The sequence below is a fragment of the Dufourea novaeangliae genome, unplaced genomic scaffold (assembly GCF_001272555.1).
Source record: "Dufourea novaeangliae isolate 0120121106 unplaced genomic scaffold, ASM127255v1 scaffold48, whole genome shotgun sequence".
NCBI lineage: Eukaryota > Metazoa > Arthropoda > Insecta > Hymenoptera > Halictidae > Dufourea > Dufourea novaeangliae.
Window position 1 is genome coordinate 1,097,221 of NW_015373938.1, and position 23,763 is coordinate 1,120,983.

Sequence of the window (23,763 nt, forward strand, 5' to 3'; positions counted from 1 at the left end):
GATCGACGACTGTTTCTTTCACGCTTTGACTGCTATTGCCCACAGGTGGTTAACACAATACTATTTACCGAATTCAGTCCATGTATCTGTTATCCCTAGAAAGCTAAGCCCATTTCGATGAACGTTAAAGCCAGTCGTGCGTGAAAATCATCAAGTTTAAGGTTATTTTTATAAAATCGTGTCGTTTAGATATACTTTAAACGAAATAAAGAAATACTGCGTTAGAGATTGAATGAAAATCCTCCACGATGCATGTAACAACGTTACAGACGAAAAGAAAATCCTCCATGATAGCAATTTCGACGAATTTTAGCTTTCTAGGGTTAACAATTAAACACTTAATCACCAACGATAGTATTTGCCAATTGACACTTTGCGTTCTCTTCAATGAAACGATAGGTTATGTTCCACGAAATCCTCAATATCGATTTCCATGGACCAACATGGCAACAACAGTAATAACTTTCTTACGAAAAACAAATTATATCATATGCACTGATAACATAATGTGAATTGTCCATTTCAGAAATGTAACAAATACGAAAACTAAGAAATTCATGGAAACGGACTTGATCAGTTCGGTTCTCAGGGGACTCGAGACCAGTCTCGGGCAGTCAAAGCGTTAAACAGCGAAGTCGGAGACCGTGATCACGATGGAATAATGATCAGAGGTGCGCCAGCACCTCGACAGCGGCGACAGGGGGCGTTTGGTCCCCGCTGAGTATCACCGGTTCCGACTCGGTCTGCACGATCCTAACCAAGTTCGCGTCCTTCTTCGAAGGTGCGACGTTCGTGCTCGATGGAACGTTCGATCTGGCGCAATAGCTCGGCGGTCTGCTTTCTCTAGTCGTGCCGGGCGTCACGATACTCCCGGCGTTGGACCTATAGGTCGGCGGGGGCGAGGACGTCGGCTGCAAACGGTCCAGAAGCAGCAATCGGAGTCTGTATTCTTGCATGCTCGCCTGAAATAAAGTTTATTGCATTAAAAATTATCAATTGCTTGCAAGTTGGGATTCACGACAACATTCCAAGTGAACAAATAAATAGAAAATGGAGGATAGGACTTTTCTCATGAGTCCTTGGACATTGGGTCTGACACGTTTGTTACAGCCATATTGTCTACAACACTGGCAGTCATAGATCACGCTATATTTTTTTCGACCTTGATTAAGCATTTAAACTATAGGTGAAAATTGCAAAACATATTGTTCTTATAGACCTGCGGATGTTTATAGATTTATAGGAAATTTTAATATGTAAAATATAGTAAAATAAGAACTTTAATTGAACTTAATGATATTTATATATTGTTATTAACGTAATAAGACATCTAGTGCAGGAAATACATTTCTATTTCATTTTCATGTTTACAAATCAACGCTTAAAATTGTGATTTTGCATAAACATCCGCAGTCTTGTAATGAGGAATTCTCATGAGTTGTTGGGGACTCGTGATCACTAGTCGGCGGATGTTTATGCAAATTCAGAATTTTAGACGTTAATATATAAACATCAGATAGGAATTTAATTCTTATGTTAAATGTCTTGTTATGTTGATGGGAATATATAAATATCAGTAAGTTTTATTAGAATCTTTATTTTACTGCATTTTGCTTGTTAAATTTTGCTATAAATGCATGAACATGCGCAGTGTAATGATTCCCTATATCTTTGATGGAAGGTCCCATTGAGGATGGTAGCAACCGTGCTAACATTGTAATGTTCTATGAACCATTTTCACCCATAATAGTTGTAACATTTTAGTTTCTCATATTTCTTTATAAAAAACCTTTGTACAAGATCCAACAGTTATTTTTCTACCGGTACCCTGAATTCACAGGTGCAATTGTCAATCCAGAAAGGATACTAAAGAAGTATGCTAAGTGTTCAAGGTCATTATACTCTGTAAAAGTTTATTCTACATTTTCTACTGTTTCTTTCGCGTAGAATGATTGTCATCAGTGACCGTGGAACATCCATTATTATAATAAGAAGAATCTAGAGACGAATATTGCACGGTCACTAAAAGCAATTTCGGCCGATGGCCAGGAGAAACTTCAGAAATGTCACCTGATAACTCGGTGGCGGCGTTCGGAATTGAAACTCCGGATAAATCATGGCAGCGTACGGATGAATTGGCCTCGCTGGCGGGATTCTGCCCGAGATCCCCGTGAAACCAAAGAAACTGCCACAATTTTCTCGACTGGTCACTCGCCACGCTACAGCGCTCACAGTTACCAGAACCACTCCTATGCCTGTAACAGAACACGTCTTGTCAGAGATAGTGGACATAACGAAATTCGAAAAAAAAGTCTATTTTAAATCGATGATTAGAAGAATCCGATCAGTTTCGATCTTAACGATCCTCGTTTCTTTTTTTTATAGATGTTGATAGTAGGACAATAGAGAACTATTATAGAAGGCCTGAAAATCACTATAATGTTTTTTTATATAATTATTGTTCTGTTTCGGTCATATTTAATATTTAGATATTCTCTATCACGATGAAATTGAATAATTGTTATTTATGCAGTTACAATATTATCAGTATTTAGTAGGCAAACCAGTGTTACTTCCATAAGAGACCACACAGTTCAAATTCTGTCTATTTTCCCGCCCTTTTGTCTGATAAAAATGGCGTCGCATGTTGGGGAATAAGATCTGAGTTTCTGATTTTTTACAGTAGTAATCTAAAATTGTTTGGTATACCCAGTGACTGTTATATTCAATATGAATTATCAAATACGATGGAAATTTTTGTAGTACAAATATTTTGTATGTGGTTATCTGTGTTTCTGTAACATGGCAATTGCAACCTTCAAATATTCAAGTTTATTTATTTATTTAAATCTTAAGTATCCCCTATTAGATCACGTAGGAAACAATTTCCGCCATATGTGGCAGAAACTAAACAACAATAATTGGCTGTGCCAATAAATAATTAACTATTAAAATATCAAAAACGCGATCTCATTATTCTACAACATGATACGCCATTTTTACCAAGCAGAAAGGCGGGAAAATACAATCTGTTTAAACGCTATTGCCCTTTCATCAAAGAAATACATTACTGGATTACCTACCAAATAATATTAAATATTAATGTACCCAACTACAATAGAAGAAAAATTAAATTTCAATTTCTACAGATTATTCGTGATTCCAAACTACATTCACGTACACTATAAGATGCCTAACCCCGTAGATATTGTTCCGCCAACAATGAGAGAATTCTACGAGAATTGTTTAGCGTGTCTGTCCCAAAATCAAAAGATAACATGGCCAGGATCGTCAAAGCTCGCGTCATAAACTGTGCGAAATCGTCTGGTGTGAGAACTTCTGTTCAATCCGCCGTGCCAGAGATGACGGTATCGTCAAGGCATTGTCGCGTGTTCTCACGAAAGTCGGCACGTGAGAATAGTGAGAGCTGAGAAACCATCCTCCCGAGGAAACGCAATTATCCGGGGTTTTCGCAGTTACACGCACTCTCTCACACGAATCTTTCCACTTTTCCGCCTCCGGAATTTCTTCGCTGAACGCGGACCAATTCCTCGTCCTCTGCTCCCGACGTACAGTCGCTGACGAAAGTATAGCACAACCTCCCGTATCCGAACTGGCAGGGACACATAGGTGTTCGGATAATGGAAGAATCACTAGATTTCATTTATTTAAGTAGAGATGAAAATCTTTGTTATCTCCTTACTAGCTAGACTGCGTGGTCTTATGATTTTAGTACAGTAGATCTTCCCATATCCGAACTGATAGGGAGACGTAAGTGTTCAGATAATGGAACGTTCGGATAGTAGTACCTTGGTTAAGTAAGACCTTGATGTAGTAGAACTTTCGGACAGTGGGACGTTTGGATAGCAGAACATTCGGATAGTAGAACCTTGGTTTAACAGAACGTTTGGATAATGGATCTTTCGGATAGTAGAATCTTGGTTTAGTCATTAGTGGAACGTTCGCATAGTAGAACTCTGGTTTAACAGAACGTTCGGATAGTGGAATTTTTTTACAGTAAAACCTTGGTTTAGTGAAACGTTTGGATAGTAGAACCTTAATTTAGTAAAACATTTGGATAGTAGTACTTTGGTTTGGTGAAACCTTCGTACAACAAAACGTTCGAATATTTGGGTATTCTGATAATGGGAGTTCGGATACTGGAGACTCCGCTATATTCGGTCGCCGTGGAGAATCGGGAGGGCTCTGATTCATATTATAAAGTGGTTTCCAGAAATTATTGTACACCCAAAAGACAGATGATTCATATTTCTAATTAGAAACTTAAAGATTTTAACACTGGCACTATCAAACCAATTCAAAATGACCGACTACAGATTTCTTTGTTTTTATTTTAAACCTGGAGAAAAGGTTTATTTCAATACTTCAGATTTCTTATCTTACAAGTACTGTAATCGTAATGATGTTTTCGACAGAGTTTAAACTGACTGAATTATTTTTGTCATCGACTGTACACACTCCATTACGTTTATACTTTATATCGACGCTACGAGCGCTATTTTACTTTCATCATTAAATTACAATGCACGTGACGTTTCCTTCTTTCTCTTCATTTCTGTTTCCAGGCGTTCCATTCTTTCAATGAAATAAATATCGTTCAAGAAATTCTGTAACACCTATAATTATGTTATTAACAACATAAAACTGTATATTTTTTTTAAGAAAAAAAAATGAGGTCTCAGTCATTTTTACTTTTCTATTTTCTCTCGGGGATTGAATTAATATCATTTCCAATTTCACGTCCATATTATGATAATGCATATTCCACGTATCAAAACATGATATAATATTGCATAAATCACGAATTTCCCCGGATACACCTAACTACAGTAATATCCTAATCCGGATATTAATTCGTTCTGCATTATTTAATGCCGTGTTCGTTATTAATAATTCCAGGATGAGAAATTTACGATAATAAATATTATCAACGACAGAATCACTTAAATTATTTACTCATTCGGTTAAATTAATTTCACTGATCACATTCTCTTCTTAACAATAGTAATAGTAATATATTTTATGAGAGCAAGAAATCAAAGAAATATTTATATATTATATAAACAAAAGAAAGAGATGTGGTACAGTAAGAGCAAAAAGTATTCATACAGCAGTACATAACTCTTATTACCACGTGACAATACTATTTTCACTATAATTCTAAGTTTAAACAATTAGTAACTATAAAACCACCCTAAAATTTTAGGTGACCTTTTAGGTGAAAATTTTATAAACAAGTATGTCATGTCTAAAATTCTGTTAGGAAATAATGTTTCTCCTGAAAAGGATAGCTTATATTTCCTACAAAAAAAGTGATCCTTTTTATTTTAACCACAATATATAAGGATTGAAATTTTAGGGTGGTTTTATAGTCATGCCATGCAGTGGATAATAATTTAGCTTTTTTGAAAGTACAGCGTGATAGAAATATTATATTATATTTCCTAAAAGTAGTGTGTATCATAAATGATCCTAAACTTCTGCATGATAGTGTACTTTCGAAATCGCCATATTTCTTTCAGATTATATAAAACAAAGTAAACAATGGTGCCAGATGACAAAAAACAGGAAAAATGCTGTCCACTTAAGAGGCTAACGTAAACTGTTTGGAGTGTCAGCCACTCGCGAACGAAAATTATTTATAAAAATATAGAATTCCTGTTTAATGCAGTGTTAATAAAGGTCACGCAACATTCACCGCTGTCCTAATATCTGTGATAATCTGCGACACGGCGTATCCGGGCGTAAGAGGATAATTGAATTGCTTCTACCTGAACGCCGGGCTGATGCCCAACCTAACCTAAAACTTTTCGCGCAGCGGTGCGCAAGGTGCCCCGATATAGCGCTGCAGGGGAGTAGGAGAGAATGGAATGAGCACATAGAAAGGACGGGCTCGAATAGAACAGACAGCATTGCTAGAGATAATAAAGCACCGGGATGAAAAGAGAATAGACAGAAAGTGGCAAAGATCTATCATCTATCTCGCAAGAGATTTCATCATGAGTCTCGAATATAGTCAGTTTGTCGGAATGTTTTGTCGTTTGTGTTGCCTTAAATATTCGAACTTTATACTCGAACATTCCACTGTTACTATCGTAACGGCAACAAGCAATAACAACGATAGAATTTCATTAAAATTAAAATAAAATATTTAAATTTCAAATATTATATTTGTTCGAAAAATATGTTGTTTGTGTGTCTTATTTCGTTCGCGTTAAGAGACACGTTTAATTCAACAGTAACCTCGAACCCATATTCAAAATTTTTTTGGATTAATTCATGAAAATTAAAATTAAATAAAATCCACTTTGTTAATATAGAAATGTCATCTTCAACCGTGTTTCGTTTAACTGCGTTTATTCCAATTTCAGAAAATCCGCGCTCTGTTCTTCACACCACCACAAAGATAGCTATTATTCCCTGGAATCAATACGACTGAAACAAATACGATTGGAATCAATACGACTGGAACGAATATAAATGGAACCATTACGACTGGAACGAATATAAATGGAACCAATACGATTGGAACGAATATAAATGGAACCATTACGACTAGAACCAATATAAATGGAACCAATATTATTGGAACCAATATAAATGGAACCAATACGACTGGAACCAATATAAATGGAACCAATATAAATGGAACCAATACGACTGGAACCAACACGATTGGAACCAACACGATTGGAACCATTACGACTGATCCACCTCCTAGATTCAAGAATCTTCATTTGTCGATCGATTTATTCATCTGTCTTCTTTTACACGAATTTTCTGGTCCCAGAATCTTACGGTCCCGCCACGTGTGGGCGTAAGACGTCGATCTCTGTAGGTTAAAGCTTTCTCCCATTGTGAGAGCCATTCTATGCGGGTCGCAGGTTACATGCCCACATTTAGAAAGTAACCGTTGCGAGCACGATCCTCCCACCACTTTCATTGCGCGCCTCGATCGACCGATCCGACCAACCAACATCCATCTCGCGGCCGGATTCTTACCGCCACTGCTCCGTATTTCATAATTCTCCCGTTTCTGGATTCATCTCGATCAATGCCCCCGCTATTTGTTACGAACACAATACTCGTAAAAGTCTCCGAACACAAATTCGAACAGCAGTTTTTGGATAAGTAAATTGATGACTTTTGTTCCAAATTATTTAATAATTTAACTCATTTATCATTACAGTCTCTGGACATATTTCGACTCAGTCAAATTTCCTTTAACACAGTAGTGGTCCAATTTAGATGATGGTTCAAATTCGGCAAACTTCCCCTACAGTGTTCCACCCATTATAAACAGTTTTCAAATGATACCGTTGTGGAAGTCACGAAAAATTGACTACAGTATTAAGTTAACAGGTGGAATGCAATTTGTGTCAAAAGCAACATTTTTTTAAACCTTTGTCATTTGCTACTGTCTATTGTACGCAATATGGGCTGTTCACAGGCTAAACCGACTCTACTTTTTTACTTTTTCAAATTATAACACTCAAACACTCGAGAGTGGTGTGTAATAAGTTTTGTGGAACTAGTCACTTTGGAAAATAAAAATGACTCATGCTGCATAAAGAGGATCTAAAGCGGGCGTGGGACCTCACCCATAAACTTCTAAGGTCCACGCAGCGCTGGATTATGGGAAGGGGGCTGGGGGGGGGGAGCTATAGCCCCGGGTTCTTCTTTCCAGGGAGGCCCCGATCTAACAATAAGCCTTCCTTTTATGTCAAAAAATAGTTGAGTGAAATTTTGGTAACTGTTTCCCTTTTGAAATAATTGATTAATAAATTTTTTTTAATAAATTTCAATTTTTGAAGATTATGTATTTTATTGTGTTTCATTACAAAAATGTTTGCCCCTCCCCCCTCCTAATTTTCAACGAAAGAGGCCCTGGGTCACAAAAAATATTTAACCGGACCTGAGTCCACGAGAGTTGAAACTAACTGGGGATGAAGTATTAGTGCTCACCGATCATTAAAAGCGCCACTGCAATATGATCACGGCCCGAAGCCCTGAGTGCCCCAAGCAGAGCGCCAGCACCTGCGCATACGAGACCCACCACGCCGACGCCCAGTATGGACCAGCGTACCGGAGGGGAACCGAGACCGCAACATTGCTTCGGTACTGCATCCCTGTAACGAACAAATAAACATGATTTATATATTTTCAATTTCTTTTTCCAGGTAGAATCACCTTCTTCCAATTGGACACTCCCTAAAACTAGGGATGTTCGATACCGATTCGAATTCGTCGGAAAATCGATTCCCTTTGGTATATATATTTGGTAAATATTATTCTACAAAGAGTTAATTAAGGTAACGTGTTAAAACTGATGGGAAGTGATTTGTATATGTACTGATTCCGTAATTGTTATCTTATCGTAACAGAATACAATAAATTCTCGATGAGTGCTCGAAGGTTCCTCGGCACTGAACATCATTTTATCACTGTGGTAAACCTTATTAAACAGTCAGCGTTACACCTGGGGACCTCTCCTTGTCAGTGTTCGAGCACTCATCGAAGATTTACTGTAATAAGTTACTGTTCCAGCAATGATGAATTCTGGTCCCATACTTTTTACTGAAAGTGTATGTGTTATAAATGGCAGTGATGTGGTACCCAAGGAAAGCTATCTTCTGAAGAATCAAATCGGAATCGAACATCCCTACCTAGAACCGAAATAGTGAAATCATAAGCTACACCCAGGGCCGTACAGTACATGGGCAGGATATTGTGGCGTGAAACCACTAAGGTATAAAGATACACCCCTGTTTTCTCTAAATTAGTCCATACAGAGGACAAATAGGACTATATCCTCCTTTTTTCATTTTTAAATAGTGCCCCGCTATTATAACATTGCATTTCTTTAAAACAATTGCAAAAGAAATAAATAATATTTTTCTTAACTCAAATCATTTTTATGAGGTACTCTTATGTCTCCACTGTGAGCACCCGCAAAGCTCATTTTGATCAGTCTGTTAATTTAAGAGTTATAATGTATTAAAAAAAACGTTGACACTATACTCCAAACGGCTGTAAAATCATCTATTTTTCAAATTTTCAATGTGACTACAACATATCCAAATGTCAACAAAATCCGAAATGTCTCTCAAAAAAATGTTCGATTTCACGTGGAATGACCCAATGTGAATCGTGAAAGGCATATTACTCATCACAAAAGTGCAAGAAATGGCCTATTAAGTACTTGCTCCGCTCGTCCAATTACTATTTAGTAAGCAGCAGAAGTTTTTAATATCAATGCACAAATGAAGTTTACAGCCTGGCATTTTCACGATAATACTTCTATAAGACTACCCTGGATGTGGTTACATGTATTAATGTCCTCACTTACGGCTTTAAGACCTCACTATATCGGTTCCAGGACCTATACCTCATGTTATTATGTTAAATTGGTAGATCATTCACCTGCCAAAAGCAGAGACGCTGGTCGATACCGGGAAGGGCAAACCTAGGCTAAGTCCCCTAAGGCCCAAATGCGGTGGTGGGGGATGCAGAAACCCTCTAGGTGGCGTCACCAGCGGCACTCCCGGCGCAGTAGAGGCCTGACATCCCGGTGACGTGCCTGGATAAGAAGGTGGCATCGAGCATGATCTCAGGGCTCGACGGTGCTGCCTTCGCATCCGCCTCTCTCTCCTGCGGGCCCCACGGACCCCGTCCAGATCCTCGAGTGCCTCCGGACCGCTTTGGAGGGCCAGCTCTGTCTGCGCCTCCGTCGATGTGTACGACCGACCATTCTCCCGTGGTTCCTGGAAAAATGTCCAAGAAGACTGATTGATTAGAATCCTTAGAATACAAAGCCTTGTTTATCTTGTATCCTAAGACTCTTATTTAGTAGTCTTATAGATTGACTTCGAAAAGGAGGAGGTACAGTAAATCATCGATGAGTGTTCGAAGGCTTCTCGGCACTGAACGTTAAATATTTGATAAACTAATGGCCATATGCGGCTGAAACAAATATTATTGGCTTCAGAATTCCACGATCTAACACAGTGCTAAACTCCATTAAAAAATCAGCGTTACATCTGAGGTCCTTGCCTCGTCAGAGCCGGAAAGCCTTGGAACACTTATCGATCAGGGGGCTCTACAAACACGAATCGTATTCACCGTGTAATATGAGGGTCTGCTATACTATAACAACGTACGGAGTGTAGACAAAAAAAATACATACGGTGACCTGTCGAGTGAATGAACATTATATATAAAAATGAGTAAATTAAATTATTAACCTCTTCAGGGACGAATTTATTAAGACCAGACAGAATACTCTTTATTCTTTCGGCTGTATTTAATTGAAATACATTTATAAATATTAACGATAATCAATTGGTGGAATATCCTTTTTTGTTGGGGAGTTTCCTAGTGAATGTTTAATTACAATTACGGAATGATCCAAGTAAATGACAGAAAAACTACACGTACAGATACGTGTCAGTATCCGTCGAGAGGTTAAAATAAGAAAGTGATTAAATATTGATTTTTTTCAATTCCTTGTTTCGTATTCAAACAATTTTCGCGCTATTAGTTAGAAATGTTCATTTACTTAAAATTGTTCATTCACTGGTAAAATCTATATTTTTTTCTTTCTAATTTAATTAATTACAGTCTTCCGATTTTTTAAATTGAAATCTATACATTTTAAAAAAGGGTACAGATATTAAAACATCGACTTTTTACAACATATACATTTCAATTTGAAAAATTGGAAAAGTGTAGTTTATTTAAATTACAAAAAATTGAAAAAAATACAGTTAATTAATGAACAATAACCAGTAAATTAACACTTCCAACCAATGCAATGAAAATCTTTTGAATATGAAACAAGGAACCGAAAAAGATCAATATTTCATCATTTGCTTATTTTAATAATTTAATTTATTCCGTTTTGTACAGGGGGCGGTACTTAAGTTGACACTTGGAAATATCATAAAAACAATGCATTTCATAAGAAAGTATTTTAGACAAAAGTTCTCTGGTGGGGGAAAGAGAATGACATAATTTATTTTTAATCTGGTAAATGTTTTGAAGGTCATTCGAAGATCAACTTCGTTTTTTTAAATGGATACCTACATTTAAAAAATAAATAATACGTTATTTATTTCACCGCTATTTTTAAAGATATTTATCAAGATTTAAATTCAATAATGAATTCCTTGTCACGTGTTTACATACGTACGGGTAAACTTTAAATTAGTCTAAAAGAACGCGAGGACGTTGATCGATACAGAAACAAAATAAAAATAATTTATTATGAATAAGTGCTCGAAATGACGACCTTCAACTTCAATGCATTTTCAAGGTTTTTTAGAAAAGACGAATGAGCACGTAACAGAATTTCTTTGTCAATGTCTCTGAAAGTATTCTGTTCGTTTATACTAATTTAAAGTTTACCCGTACATGTATAAACACGCGACAAGGAATTCATTATTGAATTTAAATCTTGCTAAATATCATTAAAAATGGTGGTGAAATAAGAAAACGTTTCAGACAAAAATTGTTTATTTTTTTGCGTGGATTAATGATCTATTAAAAAATATATAAATACCCATTTAGAAAAACGAAGTTGATCTTCGGATGACCTTCAAAACGTTCACCAGATTAGAAATACATAATGTCATTCTCTTTCCCCTTCAAAACGAAACAACTGCTTGCTTGTTGAACGAAATGCTTTGTTTTTATGATATCTCCATGTGTCAACTTAAATGCCGTACCCTGAATATAATGTTCATTTACAGGTATGTGTTCATTTACTAGTGCATCTACCGTGCTTATTTAATTTCTCTATGCTCCACAAAAATTCTCAACATACAATATTAAACCTAATGAAAATTCCAAGAGAGATCAAAAGCGACCCAGCATGCCGCGTCGTTTTTTTTTCTCCCGGTCCGCCGCCCAGGAGTAAAGTCGTCCCAAAAAAAACCCAACACACGAGCGCGATGCTCTCGACGCCAACCGAATGACCGACCGAAAGCGGGACTCTCCCCGATCAATTCCCACGAAGTGGTGGGGATGGTAGAAGAAGCGGTATCGGAGCGTCTGGGGAGAAGTGGTGGGGGGAGGGGGACGAGCGCTACGAGAGAGAACGCAGTATATTGCTCGACGTCGGTTCGCAGAGGTCGTTCTCTCCCCCGTTTCCACACGCAGCTCGAACGAATATTTTCTCCCATCGAATCCCCCGTCCCGTATGTTCGACGGACGGCCATGTAAGAGAACTCCGCGCGACGAGGGATGTCCACACGTGCCTCTGTACAAGAAGCTTTCGATATTAGAGAAATACGAGGTCGTGCGAAAACTGGAAGAGGGCGCGTCGGTGTCGCGTCTGTCCGCCGAGTATAACGTCCACGCGACCACCATACGTCGTATACGACGCAACAAGACGACACTCTGCCACACGGTGAAGCAAGGGGACCACATGAGTAGACGCAAAGTTTTACGGCTGCCCGTGAACGCGGAGCTCGACAGCCGTCTTCAGAATTGGTTTCTTGCACGGAACCCCGACGAGCCGATCACGAATTCGGTGCTGATGGAAAAAGCGATGGAGATCAACCGTGAAATTGGCGGGCCGTCGGATTTCAAAGCGAGTGTCGGTTGGTTGCAGAAATTCAAATACCGTCACGGGATCGTATTAGGGGCGCGTGAGAAGGTCGATCCCGACGTCGACGGTGCCCAACGGTTCGTCGAAAGTTTCGTGCGTCGCGTGGAGGAGGAGGAGCGCATCAGACACGACAATATTTATAACATGGCCGCGACACGTCTGATTTGGAAGACTTTTCCCACGAAGACACCTCTGGGTAGCGAGGAGAGAAGAATCGAGGACCTGAGACTGAAGAAGGATCGTGTGACAGTTGGCCTCTGCGCTAATGTCACCGGGAACCATAAGCTTGCTCCCCTGTTTGTTCATAAATACGAGACACTAGCGACATCTACGGAGGGTAAGGACGGCCTGACAGTGGTTTTTCAGTCCCAACCGAAACCGTGGATCGAACAGGGATTGTTTCTAGCATGGTATAATAATTATTTCAAACCGTTTGTCAAGCAACATCAGCTCCAGAGCTGTGGGTTTGGGAAAGTTGTACTGATAGTGGACAGCGATCAGGGACGAATGATACCGAAAGAGTTTCATAAAGATGAAAATTTCGAGATTCTATCGTTACCGGATAACACGGGCCCTCTGTTACAGCCCATGGAACAGGGTGTTATTCAGAAGACTAAGATGATATTTCGACAGAAAATGTTGCAGCAGGTGTACACCGCCGCCAACGGGCAGCAAATGTTTAATGTTAATTATACGATTAATGATTGTATGAATATGTTGCACGAAGCTTGGTCCGCGATTACCGTCTCGGATGTGTACAATTCTTGGAAGAAAATTCTGAAGTCGTTGCCCGAAGAGGTTATGGTGAAGGAAGAACCTTGGGACCCGTTGCAACCCACTGTACGTGACGTGATCGGGATGATAAATGGGCAAGAGGCGACCGAGGATGACGTGAACGAATTTCTGTCGAGGTGCACAGACGCGGAGAATGATGTTTCGGAGGACGAAGGGGATATGGAGGACACGGAGGGTCGTCCGAGATCGTCCTCGTCGATGTCTACGTCATCGTCCGGGTCGTCCACGTCCACGTCGTCGTCGTTCTCGTCGATATCGTCGTCGATATCCGGCTCGCCACCCAGTAAAACACAGATGAAGGAAATAATTAAAAGCCTGAAAAGATGGTGCAAGAAGGAACCGGTTCATATCCATATATTTGTCGACAGTTTATACGCTTACTGTAAAAACAAATATAGACATGGTTAAGTTACTCGCGCTGACTAAGGTTTGTCTTTCCATTGGATTTTCGAACGGTATTACTGTACAGTAGTTTATGAGAAAATTTTAAGCTAGTACTATTTACGTCGGTATTAATAGGTTAAGTAGCATCAGGTAATGTGTTCGTAAGATAAAAGAATTTTTTTTCAACGAATGTAAATAGATTTTACTTCCTAGCAGATAAAAATAACTAGGGTAAACGCACCGATAAATGAACATTTAAGAGATTTTCTTAAATATTAAAGTTGAATTTTAAATCGTAATGATATTACTAAATACTTGACACATGAAAATTAGATTTTTGAATATCTGACTTTTTATAACGAGATTTCGATTTGAGAAATTGGGAAAATATAATTAATTGAATTGAAACGAAAAAATACAGACTTCACAAGTGAATGAACATTTCTAACCAATGGAATTGAGCAAAACCATGTTTAATCATTTGCTTAGTTTAGTAACTTAATTTACTTGTTTTTTTTATAGTGTTCATTTACTGGTGCATTCACCCTATACATTTACACGGGGAAGTATTAACCTCTTCAGGGACGAATTGATTAAGACTAGAAAGAATATTTTTTTTTATTCTTCGGCTGCGTTTAATTAAAATATTACACATATTAACGACAATCAATTAGTAGATTATCGTTTTTTATTGTGGAATTTCCTGTTGAATATTTAATTACAGTGTCGGAATGATGTTTGAATGAAAGAAGAACTAAAATGTATTTACATATACGTGCCAGTATCCGTTAAGAGGTTAATGACGCGTTTGTAGTATGGAAAAAGATATGAGAAGGGGAAATCGGGTAAAAATACCAGTGAAAAGTTTTGATATGGAAAATATGGAATGGTACAAAGACATAATGTAGAAGGCCTAACAGACACTACTGAGAAGAGGTTAAATGTCAACAGAAAAATAACTTAGAAGATGCAACTGATAGAAGGGAAACTAACTGGCGACGTATAGATGTCGCTGCAAGCACGGAGAAGTAAAATAACTAGATGCGTGCGAACGGTATCTAGTGGAAGCAAACAAAAATGAAACCCTTTCAAACCTGAATTTTTTTTAAGAGTAAAAAGAATTTTTGTGTAAGACATGTTTCATATAACCATACGAAGATTAGTTAAAAGATTGTGAATTTTATTAGAGAATCTTTTTATTAATAAGATTCATTAATTGAATAAAATTAATATTTCATCATCGAATATCTCAAAATTTAATTCTGATTTAATTGATCATAAAATATCTCAAAATTTAATTCTGAAGTTGTAGGTGTCTGGTTTTGGTGAACCAGCAACAAATAAAGAAAAAAACATGTAGTATCTTGTATACGTATGGTGGTTGCATTGTAATACAGAAATTGATTTGTAATTTGAAAATTATCTCATTGAATACGTACTACCGCTGAACATCATTTAAATATATAGAACCAATTGTTTTAAAACATCTCATGTTTTTGGAAATATTCTTAAAGCGGTCAGAAAAATTGAACTGACAGTACTGGAATTAATTTATTTTATTACTTGTTTATGGTAAGGAAAAGTATTAGTTAATATTATTATTCCTACTTCCTGAAATTGATTGAAAACTTCGAATGTTTAATAAGTAGTCTATAGAAAATGTTTTTTCACCTCATGAATTATTGTAAATAACGTTTCAATAATAAATGCAACGAATAATAAGTAGACTATGTGTATTTTTATGTACATGTAGATTTTTTTTAGTTTAATTTCCAGAAACTGCAATCCGAGAAAAATTTGATTACCATATTCAATACTCTGTTAGATTCTAAATAAAACAAAAATCAAAGTACAGTCAGTGATTTCCCATTTCACACAGTGTCGGTCACCGATGACCGTCGCCATAATACAAATTACAATAACGAATGATGCAATCGTAAAATGGAAAGGTAACTTAAATAAGCTCCATGGTAAACGCATTAACCCTTTAACGATGTAATTCTGTAATCAATTTGATTCCTTTATTTTAATAAAAGAACTATACTTTTCAATTTTTACTAAAATTTCAATGTTTATAGTCAAAGCTTTTTTATTTTTTTACATGACGAGTATACTCGTCAATACCCAAAAAGTGGTCATTTCCTGATGACGAGTATACTCGTCAAAGACGGTTAAAGGGTTGAAAGGCCATTGTTGAAACCAATATTTATAGGTTGTATGGTTCATATGAACAAATACCAGCAAAAGTGTTTATTGAAATTATGAATGCACCCTTGTTTGTAGATGATAAATGTGTATGCATTTACTAGTGAAAGTATAAATTTCATTTTTTGTGAATACATTTACTAACCAGATCAGTAAGTGCATATATTGACTGGGAAAGGACTCTGGGCAAATTCCACCCACAATATATTTACTGAATTAATACTTTTACTGTAACATATGCAGTTACTAATCTGGTTAATAAATGTATCCACAAGAAACTAAATTTATACTTTTACTAATAAATGCAATGTGCTACATTATATTGTGTCTTTCTGTATAAGGGTATTATATAAAAATATAATCTAACCTGACCTATGTTCTTATATTTATTAAATAAAAGCAACCAATTTTTGTTATAAAAGGTTTTCTTACTTTAAGTATACCTGTCTTAAAACATTACACTTTCAACAATTATGCTTTTACTAACGTGCTATAGGAAATGTATGCATTATCTACATAGTAAATGTAATTATATTCAGTTAACACTTCTGCTAAAATTGCACGTAAATGCATGCCTTAACTAGTGAGTGTATACATTCACTAAACTTCATGCTTTTACTGACATGTACATTTGCTAGATAATGCATACATTTCCTGTAGCATGTTAGAAGAAGCATAATATCGAAAGTATCATTTTTCAAGATATAGGTATATTTAAAGGACAAAAATGAAAACTGAAAAAATAACAATTTTTTTGATAATTTGGGGATCTTTTTTACGAAAATTACTTGTTTTTATTTAATCAATATAAGAACATAAATTAGGTTAGGATATGTTTTTATAAATCAATGTCAAAAATGTAAATGTATGCATTTACTAGTTAAAGTACAAATATAATTTTTTGTGAATACATGTACTAACCAGCTAGTAAGTGCAATACATTGGTAGGAAATGTAAACATTCATTAAACTTCACGCTTTTACAGTGACACATACAGTGATTAGGAAATGTACACATTTACTGAATTAACGCTTTTACTGTAATATACAGGGTGCCTCAGCTAACTTGATCACCTCGAATAATGACGTAACGGTACACTTATGGAAATTTGGAAGGGTGGAAATTGAATGGCATCGAGAGACACATTTTATAACGTACGCGCTTTTTTGTGGATGGAGGCATTTCAAAAATTTCAAGGTCCCCTTGATTTTTTTTAACGGAATGACCTATTTTTTGTATCATAGATCGATAGAGTATCAAATTCCGAGTAAAAATGTGTTGACCTTCATACGTCCTAAACCCAATAGTTACCGAGATATTTACAAAATAATCACTGTATTGAAGTTGAGGGGCATCAGTTCAAGCACCTATAGCTTCCAAATAGTAAGTACGTATTAAAAATTCTTTTGTAAATATCTCGTTAACTATTACGTTTAAGCCGTATGAAGGTCAACACATGTTTACGCAGAATTTGATACTCTATCGTTCTGTGGTACAAAAAATTGGTCATTCCGTGAAAAAAAATCAAGACGACCTTGAAATCTCTGAAATGCCTCCAATCACAAAAAAAGCACGTACATTATAAGATGTGTCCCCTTGATGCCATTTCAGTTCCACGCCTCAAAATTTTCATAAAGTGTACCGTTAAGTCATTATTCGAGATGATCAAGTTAGCCGAGGCACCCTGTATATGTATACAGCGGGAATCCGGTCCCAGGAGATAACAAGTAACACGTGAACACGACAGAAAAAAAGTTGGTTACCTGGGTCCCAGCGAGGTGATTGTTCCTGGCACTATCGGCTGTTGCACCGCCTACCGTGACGACACTGACGGGTCTCGGGGCATTCTCGGACAGAGCCCCGGCCATCGTACGCCTCTGAACATCGGACACTACGGGTGTTCCACCTTCCCTTTTGCTTTCACGCGGTCCGCTATCTCACGCGCTTATCCTAAACCCGCACCAGTTTTTCCACGCTTCTGGGTTCCCCCCTTCACCGTTCTCCACCTCTCTTCATCACGCACTTTGTACCGCACAACAATATATCCTCCCCCTGGCGAACGTCTATCTCTTTCACAACACAAACGCTATCTACACGTCACCCGTCTCATTTATTCCCCTTTGTTTTCCTCTCTTCATCAACGCCTCTCTTCTTGTGTTTATCATTTCTTCTATATACGCCTCATTCGCTTTATCATCATGCCCACATGGTAGCTGTTAAACGTTTCTTTCCCTCACCACCCTCCTACATTAGAACCCGTAGAAACGAGGCACTCTAAAAATCGCTGTCTGTATGTCCCTAAAAATCTCTATACGGGATGCTTTGTTTCTGTTCTTCTTCCTAGAGCCACAGGCATATCCATACCCACTTAAACCAAGTTTTCGGTTTTAACTCTCTATCTCTGCTGGTACCCGTGTTGCAGTGAATATATGTTCGTCAGTAGACACACCGTGGACCCCCTTTGTGTCCGTCAGAAAGGCTTTCGTTCGTTTCCAACTCCAGGCTTTAATCTTTCATTTGGCCCTAGACTCTTTCCTCTCTGTAGACGCTTCGACGGCACGTTTCGTAGCCCCAATTTCCGTGTTTCTTTTTGTGCAACCTTTCGGTGTCTTAGGAATAGGCAGGCTAATTGGTCTCGATTCCGATTACAGGAGGAAATTGACCGAGAACGACTGGCTAAGGCTTGTAGTTAGCGCCTGGCTTTCACGGTTTAGGCGGTCTTTCGTGGTACGGGGGAGTTACGGTTCCAGAGAGAAAGCGAGCAGCAGCAATCTTCGTTCCTTGTCATTAAGCCCGGGGAAGAAATCCGTGAGGTCTTGATGTGGACGTTTCGAGCGGCTGGTTCGATGGGCTGCGAGCTTGTTCTTCGGTACTCTTTGCGAGGCGTAAGGTGAAACCTGTAATTAAGAAATCTCCTGTGACGATTGTGTTTGATTCAGAGACTCGAAATGAATCATTGAATAGTAGTTTTTTTTTTTTCGTTTATCTTCAGTGTCGCCGCTAATCTGTGCGCATTAGTGTGCTCACAAAACAGATTGGCCTGTGAGAGTAGTCAGTATATGCGTGATTGGACAACGGAGTTTTAAGGTTAAAAACAAAAAAAAAACTACATGTACGTTAAAGGAACAATGCTAGATTTTATTGTATTCCAGACGTTACAAAATTTAACAATTTTATTTCGGCATTATAAATATACATTAACAATTCTATTAATACAAATGTTGAACCTCTTGAGGGATACTGGCACATATGTGTACGTTTAATTTTTTTTTTCATTCAAGCATCATTCCAAAATTGTAATTATGTAGTCACTAGGAAATTCCCCAACAAGACAGGGCATTCTATTAATTGATTGTTGTCAATATTTATACGTATATTTTAATTAAGTGCAGTTGAAAAATTAAGAAAATATTTCTTCTGGTCTTAAAAAATTTGTCCCTGAAGAGGTCAATTAACATTAATTATTAGAAATTACAAGTTTCGATTAATTCTGGCACCAAAATAATAATAATAATAATACGCCTTTGTTCACATAGTTATATTAAGTACAAAAAAAATATTATTTTCCCAATATGTACTCGAAAAATACCTTACGCAAAGACAAGAATAACGGTACGTTCCATTCGCGTCCAATCGCCCTTTAAGGGTGTGAAAACTAACCTTCAAATTAAATAAATACTCTCACTTTCTCACGTGAGTCTTAAAGCACAAGACATAGAAAAAAATATTTCAAACGAAAGTTTAATGATACAATACGTGCTATAAGGTTGCCATAACGAAATTTTGAAAAAAGTGTTCTAAAATTTTCTTTTTAAGAAAAAATCTTTTTTTCAAAATTTTATTACGGCAACTTTTTTGAAACATTTTTTTCTGTCTCCTGTACCTTAAGACTTACACGCGAAAAAATGAGAGTGCCTATTCTTCGGCTTTGAGGTTAATTTTCACAGCCTTAAAGGGCGGTTGGCCATGAATGATACATATGTACCGTTATTCTTGTCTTGAATCCTTCTATAAATCCACAAAGTTTCATTCCAATCCACGAGTCAGCGTACACGGTGTTCTTCGATTGCACCTTATTTATAGTTCCTCCTCTCTCTCGGCAAACGCACTAGAATCTTGTTTCGTTTCCTGGTTGGACGCGTTCGATTTTCCGTCAATTTCGTGTGACACGTCGCTTTTTGCTTCACATCGGAAGTCACGCTCTTGTACATCCGAACAATGAAGAACATCTCGTCCCCGTATTTTCATTCTTTAACCATCGTCGCTCTTCTTTTCTGCGAAATGCTACGGTAAAAACCCACTATAGACTGTCCAAGTGCTTTTCAAAATTTTTAGCTGAAAAGTTGGAGTATGAAGAAAATTTACAATTGGATTGAAAATTTTATGCATTTATCGCGTATTATTTAAAACTCGGTGGAGTTAAATGTTTTCGTAACATTTATCGAGATTTTTATTATTTTCTATTGAATCGCCGGGAAGTCTTAAAAAGGCGCACGAATTTCTGTTTGACTCCAATCTTTGTGAATTAATTGCAAAAAGTCTATATCATACATTTTGTAAAAATCAATTTTTACAAAACATTTTTTTCTAATATATATTTTGTAAAAATCTATTTTTCACACTTTGATTGTGCAGTGTATCCATAATCAGTCCAATTGTGGATTTTCCTTGCTGTATTACACAGGGTGCTAAAAAAAAAGGATTTTGAACTTAGAGGTTTATAGTACGAGTCGAGTGGAGTAAAAGACGTTTGATCGACATAGGTCTGAAATCTCGTCTTTCAATGTAAAATCAACTTTTACATTTAAAAAAAAATGGTAATTCAAATCGTGTCCTACCGGTGTAAGGTATAATTCTATATGAAACGGTTCCTCTAATTATTACGTAATAATCATATACAATTATACACTTACCTGGTTCGTTTAAACGTTTCCCTACTTCTTGCCATACCTACTGATTTCTTTTTATTCACATCACTGTGCCACTCACTGGTTCATATATGTAGTATTATAAACTTTTGCACAAGTTTTGAGTCTTTCAGAATTTATTTCACAGCGATTGTAAGTCCTTTAAAACACCGAACACACGCACACACTGTGCATAAGAGAGAAATTCTGAAGTCAAATTGAAAATTTGAAACTCAACATTTCGTGAATTTGGCGATCTTGCTATATGGACACTTTTAGGGTTAGAAAAATATAATTGTACATAGAAGCGATTAATCGAGGCAAAAGCCTGAATCGAAGTTTCGTAGTTTTGTTTTCGTTAAATTTCTAATTAATTGTATCGAACAAATTAACAGAGCGATCATTAACATATATAGGTCTGTTATTTCGGTCTAGGAGAGTTTATAAGGAACTTTAAGGTGTTAAAATGGGTGTAGACTATTAATTAGTGATCCCACGTTTGTAATCCAGCAACCAAAAGTCATAACCTATATTCGGTCCTAACCTAGCAATGGGCCCTATACAAAATGTCATTAAAAAAACAATTCTATCCAATGTAGACCCAACAGATGTATTTTTGGATAAAAAATACAACAGTATTGACAGAAATGGAATTTTAGAGTCAGGAGAAACAATATTCCTATTCATAGATCTCAATGCACCAATGCTTGGATCTATTTTACATATTTTTTCATGAGGTATATAATATTATTGACAGACATTTTATGCAAAATTTGGGAGTGGCTATATTCCCAGTTAAACAATTTAGTATTACATGAATTTGATATATTCAACATAAACATCTCCAAAATCAGATCTATATCAATTTCTTTTATTTTGTCTTATATACAGAACGAAAAAGTATTTAACATATCTTTATTTTTTCTGCTCTAACTCCCATCTGGTTTTGAATGCACAAGAAAATCTAGAATCTAATGCACCACAATGTCCATTTAAAAATATAGAATGACCCTACAATGAAGCAACAGGAGTTTTTTCATTTTGTGAATACCTTGTCATAATAATTTAAATATTTGTAGCCTACCCCCGTCTATTGAAATACAAATTCATATTTTACATTCAAAACATTAGGGAACAATTGAGATGTGTTTATTTTAATTAAATCACTAGGGATAACTCAATTAAAGCAATATTGAAATACAAACTCATATTTTACATTCCCCATTTGTTTGAATGCACAAGAAGATCTCAAATCCAGTGAATCACAATGTCCATTTAAATACAGAATGACCTTACAAAGAGGGGACAGTTTTTTCATTTTGTCAATGCCATGTCATAATATCTGCGTATTTGTTGATCAGAGTGTATTCGTCCTCGTATATGAACGTACTATATTATTAACTGTTGCAAAAAATCTTTCATTAGAAAATCAAGGATTCAGTTGACTCAGATTTGTCCAGGCGCGGTCCAAGGCAATCCAGCGTCTATTTAATTTGCGTTGCGGCCTAATGAATTCGTTATGCTCTCATTTTCTATTCACCGTGGAACAACAACGCGTCCCGACCTCGATACCACTGAACGTCACGCGAACATCACTATTTTCCGCTGAACAATTTAGCATTTTCTCCGCGACGACGTCGTCGACGTAGACGACGGAGAACTGGTAACTGACCTGAAACTAAGTGTACGGGGCGACAGTTTACGTAGCAAATTATCGTCGCGCTGGCTCGCGACCGTTTTGACAAACGGTACTTCTCACGCTTTTATGTCCTTTCTACGTCTCTACGCCCGTTCGTCCGGTCCATTAAATGCCTGCACAATGCTCGTGGGTGAAACATATTTCGTGCATTCACTGTACACGTTCCTGTCATCTCCGCTGTATTCGAAAACATTTCTCACGTATCCACAAATGGAAAAGAACAAAGCAAAATACTATGAAAAATTGCCTCTGCACGATTCTACCAGAAATGTCCTCCTAGGCTTCACAACACTCCGTTCCTCCGAACCACGACGACTGGTACGATCCTATCGCGCGCAGAGAAATATAGGGCACTGAAAGTAAAGATCTACAGAGAGATATTCCACTAAAAATCATCGTCCAATTTCTGCTATTTCTCGTTTTTTTCATCGCCTTTTGCGAACTGTTCTGTTACACCATAAACCGTAGGGATAGGGGTATGGCAAAGGACACAAGTGATCAACCACTGTGCATCATCTCGATCCTCGAAACTTCTTGACAGTAGATAAAGTGTATACACGTATGCATATATCCTAGGGCAACGTAATTGTATTATGCATCCGGGGGACATAGATCTCGAACACTTTCACGTAGGGAACAAGGGGGAAACGAAACTGGTAATCTGCTGGTACCCGATATCACTGGAAATCACTGGATAGTTGAGGATTCGTTGAGAGTAAGTACATAGTGTATATCCCGTGCGACCACAATCACGGACAGCTAGTATGGAAGACAATCGGGCACGAAGGAACCATCTTTTTACCTCGAAAGCGTATCGCGCAACCCTCGTACCAGTTGATTCGTCTTCCGAGCCGAAGACTTTGTACACGAACGGTCAACTGTTTCACATTTTTGCATAAAGGTTCACCTAGGTCCGTGAAACTGGGTCGAAACCACGGATCGGACACGAACACAGTGAAAAACAACGCGACCCGACCCCATATAGCGGGTGTACTGGAGCACAAAGTGAGGTGCGCCGCGAGCAACGAGGTGCCAGAGGACCGGAGCGCAACCTTGTAACGGTGAATGGAACTCGGGACGATAAAAAGTGCAATCGTTTGCTGGCTTCGCTCGACGGCGCGATATTTGAATCCTGTTTATGG

At 37.4% G+C, this 23,763-nt stretch overlaps 1 protein-coding gene across 3 annotated transcripts; it reads right to left on the bottom strand.

The window, feature by feature from the left end:
- Positions 1-573: 573 nt before the first annotated feature.
- On the bottom strand, positions 574-23,558 carry LOC107185557. 3 transcript variants are annotated; one of them, XM_015573259.1, is made up of 6 exons: positions 23,424-23,558; positions 17,779-18,912; positions 9,445-9,785; positions 7,987-8,150; positions 2,071-2,255; positions 574-962 (listed from the first exon to the last, which is right to left on the bottom strand). In XM_015573259.1, the coding sequence occupies exons 2-6, from the start codon at positions 17,881-17,883 to the stop codon at positions 666-668; spliced, it is 1,092 nt and encodes a 363-aa protein (XP_015428745.1). In that variant the 5' UTR covers positions 17,884-18,912; positions 23,424-23,558; the 3' UTR covers positions 574-665. The 3 variants fall into 3 exon arrangements, with proteins under 3 accessions (XP_015428745.1, XP_015428748.1, XP_015428747.1); XM_015573262.1 differs by lacking the exon at positions 23,424-23,558 and adding an exon at positions 23,345-23,373; XM_015573261.1 differs by lacking the exon at positions 23,424-23,558 and adding an exon at positions 22,595-22,639.
- Positions 23,559-23,763: the final 205 nt, after the last annotated feature.

What these genes read in the sequence shown, in the direction of transcription:
- LOC107185557 (XM_015573259.1), bottom strand. Translation starts at nt 17,883, where the DNA reads ATGGCCGGGGCTCTGTCCGAGAATGCCCCGAGACCCGTCAGTGTCGTC. An exon ending in ATCACCTCGCTGGGACCCAG is followed by an intron (nt 9,786 to 17,778) that starts GTAACCAACTTT and finishes ACATTTTTCCAG; the next exon opens with GAACCACGGGAGAATGGTCG. An exon ending in AGCGTCTCTGCTTTTGGCAG is followed by an intron (nt 8,151 to 9,444) that starts GTGAATGATCTA and finishes TGTTCGTTACAG; the next exon opens with GGATGCAGTACCGAAGCAAT.